The 10,451-nt window shown below is 34.9% G+C and overlaps 1 protein-coding gene across 2 annotated transcripts in view; it reads right to left on the bottom strand.

Moving 5' to 3' along the window:
- LOC115242652 (segmentation polarity homeobox protein engrailed-like) overlaps window positions 1-10,451 on the bottom strand; it is an 80,266-nt gene that overhangs the window by 11,391 nt on the left and 58,424 nt on the right. For both annotated transcript variants that reach the window (XM_029819102.1, XM_029819103.1), the window contains exon 2: window positions 1,679-1,684. In XM_029819102.1, coding sequence (XP_029674962.1) covers window positions 1,679-1,684 — 6 coding nt within the window. The remainder of the gene's footprint in view (window positions 1-1,678; window positions 1,685-10,451) is intronic.

Genomic DNA, 10,451 nt, shown 5'->3' with positions numbered 1-10,451 from the left:
TAATAATAATAATTAACATATAGTTTTAACGTATAATCTTTATAATATATAATAATTTAAGATAATTATTACTATTTATCATTCGTTTACTTCCCAAAACACTATATGTATACAATGTTTTTAATAAGCTAAATAATTGTGGAAAATTTTATATTGTTTATTTTGTTTACTATATTAATTATTTCTAAATTGATTTTGTCTCAAATTTCAAGACAAGACAAGACAATATCAAGACTAGTCTTGATATCTCGTGCAACCCTAAGACAAAGTGTCCGCAGTGTTCTTTTTTGCAAATACACTGTCTGAATTTTCAGACACATTTCAATTTAAAAAAAACTCTTTTGAACTTTCAAAAAAATGACTCTGATGATTAAGATAGAGACAAGACCAATAATCTTGACAATGTTAGTCTTGGTATTGTCTTGATAACTGATTAAAAATCTTGTCTTGATTTTGCCTGAAATTTTTTTCAGACACTCAGATCTGAAAATTCATAAAAATATGTATGAATTTTTAGAAAATTTTTTACAGTGCCCGTTTTCTCGTCAGAGTTGTGCGGAACGATCGGGTAACTGTGCAAATAACTGCTGGATCGTTTGAGGAGGGCTCCGAGAGTCGATCGACCCGTCTTTTCCGTGAATCTGATCGTTCCGTCCTTGTGCGGGTATACATCGAGATATATAAACGAGCTCGAAGCCGCGAGTGGAGTCGCTTGAGTTATGACTGCGACCATTACTTGGGACAAACGAGGCTAAGCGTGTCGACACGGAGCCGAGCAGGCAGCAGGTCTCGTCGATTCTCCCAAGTCATTCCGCGACTTACAAGAATTACGAGAGCTCCCTCGATCTCTCTCTTTCTTACTCGAATCGCGAACCTTTATCGAGTGCTCGCAGCTCCCGATTGACAGTTTTAAGGCCCCGTCGTTGAACGTTGGTATCGGCTCTCGTTATCCAGGACGCGAATTCCGCATAGACACTTTATGTATTTCCTACGTTCGCCGCGAGCAAATATACGATATCGCGAGCAGAATAGCGATACCTTGTAACCTACATTTTCCAATTATTTATGTTACGAGGTTTTTGCGATATGCAGCTGCTCCCGCTACAGCGCTGATGGTATTTCAAAAGCATAGATGGCTAGAGTACGACGGGATGAAATATGACGAGAAAGAAAGCTTATGGCAGTGCGTTGAAGAGCACATTGATACTTCTCTATAAAAGACTTCATTTTCAGTAAAGTTATAAACATAAATACAGAAAATAGAGTAAAATAGAAAAATAGATCTCTAGAAGGTTAACTAATGCAAATAGCAGGTATTTTTATGAGCACTCAAAAACAATAATATATCTCTTTAATTAATCATGGTATTTTTAAGGCTAAATAAACGTATCGTTAATCTACGTTAATTTAATCATGTAATAACATCAAATCGCAAAAAAGATGGAAGTTAATGTCGTCTTACGTTTTGATGAATCGATCTGATCGTAAAGCACTGATGGATATCCATACGCGTCATTGAGATATCGATTTAATGCAGAAATATCAGCGATCGGGCAAGCTTACACAATAAGCGTAATAACGGCTTCGTTCAGAAAAGCTCACGTTCCCCGATGCCATTTCGTCATTAGTCTCGTCTTAGCTCGAGCACGGCTCGTAACCGCCATGGGTTGTTACTTACTTCGTCCTGAGAACAAAAAAGAAAAAACACACCGATTAAAACTCCTGTCCGTATGTACAACTTCATTAAATACATTTTGTCATTTATTCATTCGAGAGTCTTTTTTGCACAAGTTATTGGATATTGTTAATGCAAATATAGATGGTAGATATCGATATATATATATATTGTATTAAAGCTAAGAAATTTTTTTTAAACTTAAAAATATAATCTGGAATAACAAAAATGCATTAAAGTTTCAATTTTATTTTATTAAATTAATATTTACATAAATGTAAATTATAGGATTTTTTGTTTGCTTGAAATATTATGTTTCGTTCGTGTTACATGCACAATTTGCATTTCATTTCAATTAGATTTCCCACGAGATCTTTGTTAACGTGTTTCGATTAATATCTATAAAATCATATGAAAAGTGTAAGTATACCAGTTTGTCTGTGGCTATATCCATAACTATAAATAATGATCACTCGTCGATCGTTAGTCGAGCATTTACGTTTCCACGGGTCATTAACTCGTTTCCATTAAGGCGTGGCCTTGCCTGTCTCTTTTTTTTATCGCCTTCTTTTCGTCCATTTTCTTCGCGTACTTTTACGTTTAAGTTCGATTACCATTCGATTTTAGACAAACGGAGTATGTATTTTATAGCAATCAAATCCTCTAAATACAATAGATATTTTTAAAATGATGTATAAAATATGGTCGCGAATTTCTGTGCGCAAAGAAATATTTTCTGGCACAATTATTATCATTAGATCATTCTAATAAAATAATGATATATATTTTATGAGAAATATAACATTCAAAGTACTGATTGCTTGAAAAGGATGGATGACGCTGAGGTCCCAAAATATCGCTTTTTTTTACATATGTAAAATTGATTTTCTTTCATATTTTAGTAAATATAGAAAATATGGAGTCTTAAGAAATATAAAAATATTTTTTTATTTGAATAACCATCCATTAAAAACTAGACCCTGAACTTAGACCTAATCGTCAAAAATCACGAAAAATCATATCTTTTTAGCATTCGGTTGCAATTTTTTCATAGAACGCATTCGTGTACCACAAAGATTTTTACACATATAGTGTAAACATATATAATGATTACATAAAACACACACATACATAAAATTGTTAGTAACACCGCAATACGCAGGTAATAAAAAATAAATTTTAACAAATCTATCATACACAGTACAAGATACGGTCTGTTTTGTTTTTGTTGCGAGTGTTATTTGAAGAGATAAGCTATCTTATTTATTTGAATATGTCATTATTTATTTCTTTTATTGATATTCTTGTATCAACAATATTCCACTAGTGTAGTCTTGTTTAAGTAGTTATTAAAAGACAGAAAATATTTAAATTATGCTTTTGTATTAACGTATAAATAAAGTAAATATTTTAATACAACTTATACATTTATTAATGTTACTAATAATATTATCAATTTATAACAAAAATAAAACAAAAACAACTGAGATCGATTGAGGCCCTTATCGCCATCCATCCTTTAATTTTTGAAATATACATTTAAACAAAAATTATTTCTTTGCATTTATAGAAATTAAGATTTTAAATATAACAAGGCTGAGAAATATGCATTTATAAAATTTGCAACAGAAATTTGAATACGGAAGAATCTTTTTCTTTGAATTCTCTCGCATAATAAACATCAAAAGTTACGAGCAAAAGACATTTGCAAGCAATACATATTTCGAAGAGACGATTAATGGCTTCATTGCTACACCCTCGATGCAAAAGTACCGGTTCTGCCAACGAGACCGCCTCTTTCTTATCCGCCACGTCGTTTATATATCCCGATCTTTCTCTCTCTGACTTTGTTACCGATTTTCGGATAAAGTTCCGAATAGGTAAACCCTCCGATTTTTTTGAAACTACACTATTTTTTGTATTTATTTTTACAAGAACTACAACTTTTATTTGACACATTTTTTTCTTACATCAATATTTATCGAAATAATATTTAAAAAGTTATATTTTTTCAGTTTTTTTGTTTTGACCTTGAAAATGACCTTGTCGCAAATTTTCATTATCATATTCGTAATCAGCGTTCAAAAATACAAAAAATAGTGTAGTTTCAAAAAAATCGGAGGGTTCACCTATTCGGAACTCCACCCCGATTTTCTTTGCAAAACATCAATTAAAAATATATTTTAAGCCACGCATTCTTTAATCGCCGACTGCGATTGATTTGTCATTTCTAATAAATCTACAAGTTGTACTGATATTTAGAAATAGAATCATATCAAAATGTGTATTTCATTATCATGTATGTATTTCATTATGTATCATGTTTTCATGATTACAATTTATTGAGTCGTCCTACGAGAAAAATTTATGTTTCGCGGATCATAAAGCATAAAGCGTTTAGAAAGCATTGATTCGTACTAGATCCAACTGCTAACATGGCAAGGCAGGAACTATAATCCCTCAACGTCTTTTGCCATTTAGTTTTCATGTAACCTCGATGTTATCTCGGGAGGAAAGTCACTTCGTAAGGATCACTGCGCTCCGACGAGCAGTCACGATCGTTACATTGCTACACGGCATCGTGTCTTATTGTACGTTGTAGGCGTTTGACCGGTACTAGGAGATCTTTATCGTTTCGTCTTATTATGATTATGTTATATGAGGATTACTCCGATCTCCTATCCCCCTCCCCCCTTCCTCTTCCACCTATTGAAGCGATATACATCAAGGCCCACGTTATCGCGGAGATAAGCGTGCAATGTTTCACGGATTAGTGTTACCAACGAAATAATTCACCTGGCGCGATTATTGGCAACATTGTTTGTCATATGGTGGAAAAACTTGATATGCGCTCTCTCGCGCGCACCGTTATTAATTATTACATTGCGCGGATCGAGTTATCGCGCAAATCATCGATTGTCAAGGCGATTCAAATCTACCTTGTCTTTCGGGGTGGAAATACGAGAAGAAAAGCACGTGCGCGCAAAACTCCGGTAGCTGATCCGTGTCCTCGAGTAGCTGTAACGCTTTTAACGCGCTGGTGATTATAAAAGTGAGTTGTAGAAACTCGACACAGCGAAGGATATTTACTAAATATAAGATCGTGTACTGATTATACAGAGAATTATATTATAATAATTTGCAAAGTTTAAATAGAAATATCTCTCAGAAAAAAATTTTATAAGCAATCGCGATGTTTTAATTTATATAACTTTTTTTAGAATTTAATAAAATACGCGTTTCTTCCGATTTCGGCTGGAAATAAATAATATTGAATAAAATATTACGTAAAATATGCAATACTGATCGCTGCAATAATACTAACAATAAGTATTAAGATGGTAGTTTTTTATTTAAAGATGTTTTGGCTGTACACAATAGTAGCAAAAAACTGTCAAAATTTAAAAAAAAAAAAACATATTTCTTACGTTTATATTGTTTGAAAAATCAAACAAATCCGGATTATAAAAAGAATTAAAATATCACAAAATAATATAGTTTTTAACGTCTTCGTAAAAGAAAATAGTTGTAATTAATATTTTTCCTAATTTATGACAAAAACTTTTGATCGTGAATACCCCCTGAAATCAACTATTAGAGTTTTCTTAATGTATTTTCTATATGTAAAAATTTTTATTTTCATGTTTTTGTCAATGTTTTGACATATGATACATACATCCTTAAACTGCCGTTTTTCACATACACAGCTCTCATTATTATAAATCCTTAGGACGATTAATATGCACACAAATCATAGAGAAAAATGGAGCAAATGGAGCAAACATTGCGAAAAGGAAAGCATGTATAAAACTTGTGAAACATGACAAGTAAATAGATTTATCTCGATACGCCTGATTTGCGTTTGAAGTCTACCTTATGATTACCGATTTATCGGTTATCAGCTTGCAGGAAAATTAATAACATTTTCATTAGGATTATAATTTCGTGCTAAATAACGACGCCTTCTATTCCCGGTAAAGATATTCCAGACACCGACGTGATGACGATTAATCGAATTAAAAGCGAAAAGCAATGTAAAGATTCGGGCTGATTTGCAATTGACGCAACGCCTATTGTTAGATATCATTAATCAATGAATTCGAGGTGTTGTGCAAGAGAAGCGTTTATTTCGAACCACCATTACAGACGGCAATTACGGGCTCTCTTCGTACCAAACGACGTATAATTGTCCATCTCTCGCCGCGCTATCGGAATGTCTCTTTCCCACGATAATGTAAACGCGCCGGCGTTTTCACGCGAACTGCTCAGACTTCGCGGGCTGCGACTGGCATGAAGATGCAAGCGCATGTGTAGCGTGCGTACAACGTATTTAACGACCGGTTGGCTCCCACTCGCCGAGTCTGAAGATACACATCTCCTAATCGGATCCGCGCTAACGCGCGATCGCTCGCGATCATTCGCGATCGCGTAAAAGCCACGCGGGAGTCGCGAGATTTAAACCGGCGAGAAAATCGACGTCAATCGCGTCTTCACGCAACGCGTCTCAATGCAAGATATTTTCGTCACTTGAAGTTTTGACATTGCATATATAATCCCTATCTCATAACAGTTAATATTATCTTCAGAAATCTCTTAACTTTCTAAAATTACGAATATACGTAAAATAAAATTAAAAAAAAAAAAAATAAAATAAATTTCGGATATAAATAAATAAAATATTTATCGTTCCATTACAATAGATTTTTTGATTCATTATATTATTATTTATTATTTTGTTACATCTCTACATTAAATAAAGACAAGGGATGTTAAGGCCGAGATGTAACTCGTCTTGCTCGCGGCTTCCTTCTGATAAAGGCTGCGCATTTCCGTGTGCGTTTTCTTTTTTTTTGCATATTCTCTTCCGTATTATTTATCCGCGCGTGCAGTCTGTTCCAACCGTATTTTCAAATGCATGACATTATCGTGCCTCGTTGAACGCGTTGAGATATAAGGGTAAGGAGTGCTATGTGTGATTGCTTGTGCTACCATAAATTATATTCCCCCTGGCGATTCTGTGTTAGATGCACGCTTGACATTTAACCCTCGAGATTTATTTTGAAATAGATAATATCAACTTTGCTGACTAATTTATGGAAACTGATTGAATTCAAAGAGATTTATTTTAAAGTAGATAATATTAACTTCACTGACTAATTTATGGAAACTGATTGAATTCAAAGACGGCTCCTCCATATTTTTTTTTTGCCACGCTATTTATATGTATATATATTTTTTCTTTCTTATTTCTCATAATTATTGTGTATGTGTGTATATGTGAACATGAATATTATACCAACAATTATCTATATCTATTATAATTTATTATAATTATCATATTTGTGATCATTTTATTATGTTTTAAATTCTAATATATTGCTACACACATAACGCGAATGTTTTTATCGTCATTTCTTTAATTAAACATAAGTTATAATAATTATTCCTTCTCTTTCTCTTTGGAATACAAATGCGCGCGTGATTAAATATCATACCAGGACTTGCATTCTCGGATCGGCTATAAATGTTTTCTCAACAAATACTTTAATAGATATTAGATTTTAATCGTTCCTCTCCTCATCGAGACCGTTTCCTGGCACGTAAATTTAGCAATTTGATTAAATCTCACGGACATGTTTCACACACTTTCCCTCGGTCGGAGTCATGTTTATCTGATCCCCGGTCGAGTCAATACAACGAGAATGCGGTGCAATTAGTATCTCATTAGACAGCGCGACTGTTCTAATTTCTTAGTTTCGCATTAGAAACGTCACTCCGTCGTGGAACGTAACGTGACGTTCCCTCGTGCCTCTCTTCGGCTTCTCTCTCGCTGGTTCACCCTTCCGCTCTATTACGTTCCTTCGGCTTCTCCAAGCATGTGGCGAGGAACTTGGTATACGCACCAAAGTAAACTACCACCACTCTGCCTCTCTTATATGGTGATTGACGCGAGCCGAGTCGATGTCGGCTCGGTTGTGTTTACCGTTCCAAAACGCGTATTATTGAACTGATCACATTCTGCGATACGTCTTTTTAACGGAAGAAACGAAAAACATTTTTCCACTCTATCGAAATTTAATTATTCTTGTTATAATTAAATATGTGATAATTGCCCCCTAATACGTTGATATATTTTTAATAATTTGATTTTATAACAATGTATCCTATATGTATCATCTATTATAAAAAAAATCGCTTTACTGTAAACAACCAGGAATGGCTTCTTTACGTAAAATTAGTAATGCCCATGCCACATGACGGAAATCGTAAGAATAGACACCACTCTGCCTCTCTTATATGGTGATTGACGCGAGCCGAGTCGATGTCGGCTCGGTTGTGTTTACCGTTCCAAAACGCGTATTATTGAACTGATCACATTCTGCGATACGTCTTTTTAACGGAAGAAACGAAAAACATTTTTCCACTCTATCGAAATTTAATTATTCTTGTTATAATTAAATATGTGATAATTGCCCCCTAATACGTTGATATATTTTTAATAATTTGATTTTATAACAATGTATCCTATATGTATCATCTATTATAAAAAAAAAAACGCTTTACTGTAAACGACCAGGAATGGCTTCTTTACGTAAAATTAGTAATGCCCATGCCACATGACGGAAATCGTAAGAATAGATGCAGCTCTTTATCACTGTCTTCTCTCTATGTTCGACTCTCCTCTTCGCGAGCCACGTGCCTAAGAAGTCGGCGCGTCGCTTGATGTAAACTATCGCATTTGCTAAAGCAGCTCGAGCGAACGAAACGAGGCCGCGAGTGCGCTCTCGACATTGTAAGCGGTGAATTGATATGAGATATGACTAGGTACAGACACGCGACAGGCCCGTGACGGAAGACGGGCGCGATGAGAAGCGACGCTAAGAGAACGAGCGAGCGTGGAAACCGGATGGAAAAAGAAAAAAGGGGAAAAAAAACCGAGAGAAAAGATCGAAAAATCGGAATATAGAGCGAGGCGACGAGGCCCGGCGTGCGGAAACAAACAAACACGGAGCTCTCGTTCCGCAGCCGGTTAAATATAGGAGACGCATTCGAATAATAAATGACGGGCGCGCATTAGCGTGCGGTTAAACGAGCGTGTAAGTAGAGAGAGAGAGAGCGCGTTGAAAGATTTGGCGCGAGCAAAATGCGTTTCCATTATTTCCGGCGAGCCGGTGGATCGCGCTCTTTAAACAACGCGTACGGAAACGGGGGGCGCAGGAACCGCGCGGATGCGTAAGCGTAGTAGAGGATAATTATGGAAGAAAGATGATTTGTAGTAATTAGCATATATATGAAACTTGATGATGCTGCATATATGAGATGCACCTCGCGTATTTACATATTTATGCGCGTATTTGTAAATGTTGCGCTATGCCGACGGGGTCTTAAAGCGGTCCTTTTCACCGGATGTCGAAGATCGCATAGATACCGGATGGGCGAAAGTTTTAAACGAGGTTTATAGACTCGATAAGGAGTTTCAAGATTCCATTCTGTACATTCTCGTAAAGAACGCTTCTTTGTCGATAGTTTTATCGAGATCGTGTGCATTAAGGATATTTTGGCTGTACAATAGTAGCAGAAAACTGTCAAAATTAAAAAAAGAAACGTATTTCTTAAAAATATGCTTCTTCGTTTGAAAAATTAAATAAATAAATCCGGATTATAAAAAAAATTAAACAAAATAATATATCGTAAAAGAAAATAATTGTAAATAATATTTTTCCTAATTTATGACAAAAACTTTTGATCGTGAATAACTCCTGAAATCGACTGCAAGAAACAAAAATAAACAAGTAATTTGCAGAAAAAGAGACAGAGAGAGATAATATTTTTCTACAATATTTAGTAAATAACTTTTAAACGAGTAAGTGGATCTAAATCAAGTTTTGCACAAATATTTATTAGTTTTTTTAATATATGTGAAAATTTTTATTTGTTGACAATGTTTTTTCCTTGTCAAATTTGTGCTATATGCGATTTTCCATAAGAATCAATAGTAACTTTAAAGTTAAATAATTTCCAAACCATTAAGAGAATTGTGCACAGGTTTTGCACAGATATTCAAAAGAAATAGTTGAACACTCTACGAAATTTCCATGCTTTTGTCAATGTTTTGACATATGACACATACATCCTTATTAAAGGCTAGTTGGTATTGAATTTGGTGAGAATCGGTGAAAGGGTTCATTTTTTTATAAAATTTTGAATTTTTTGAGAAATGTTTGTGCACGCTTCAACTTCCACAAATTGTGAGATACCGGGCTAAATTTTTTAACATGATAAAGGTTCCTCTATGAGAGCTTTTATGATGCTTTGACCTCTATGATGCTTTTGTCAATATTTTGACATATGACACATACATCTTTAACATGCACTCGGCAACATTTTTAGAGTGAATGATGAGATTATGTTCCGAAAGATGATCATTTGACAAATATAGCGTATGTCAGCATATCGATCAAAAAATAATTTAACATCGTTGAATCCCAAAATTTTTTGCAGTGACGAGACAGAACGATAGCAGAGAGTCAACAATCTCTTTCTGACAAGTGTAAAAAATCATATAAAATGTGAAAGAAGATAAATTATTTATTGTTCGCGCGTAAACTCGACGATCCGCGAACCACAATGATTTGCCCTCGCGCATGCCTCCTTATACGTGCATCAAAGACGACCACGCGTGTGTAGGCGTGCGCTTGAACGGTAATTTACCTGCGTGCACAGGACGCAATTCGCAGTACGGTAAAGGCGAGCGCGTGTGCGTCTGCGGAAGAGC

Source organism: Formica exsecta, unplaced genomic scaffold, assembly GCF_003651465.1.
Source record: "Formica exsecta isolate Colony F162 unplaced genomic scaffold, ASM365146v1 scaffold614, whole genome shotgun sequence".
NCBI classification, from domain to species: domain Eukaryota; kingdom Metazoa; phylum Arthropoda; class Insecta; order Hymenoptera; family Formicidae; genus Formica; species Formica exsecta.
This window is presented reverse-complemented; position numbering and strand designations above follow the sequence as displayed.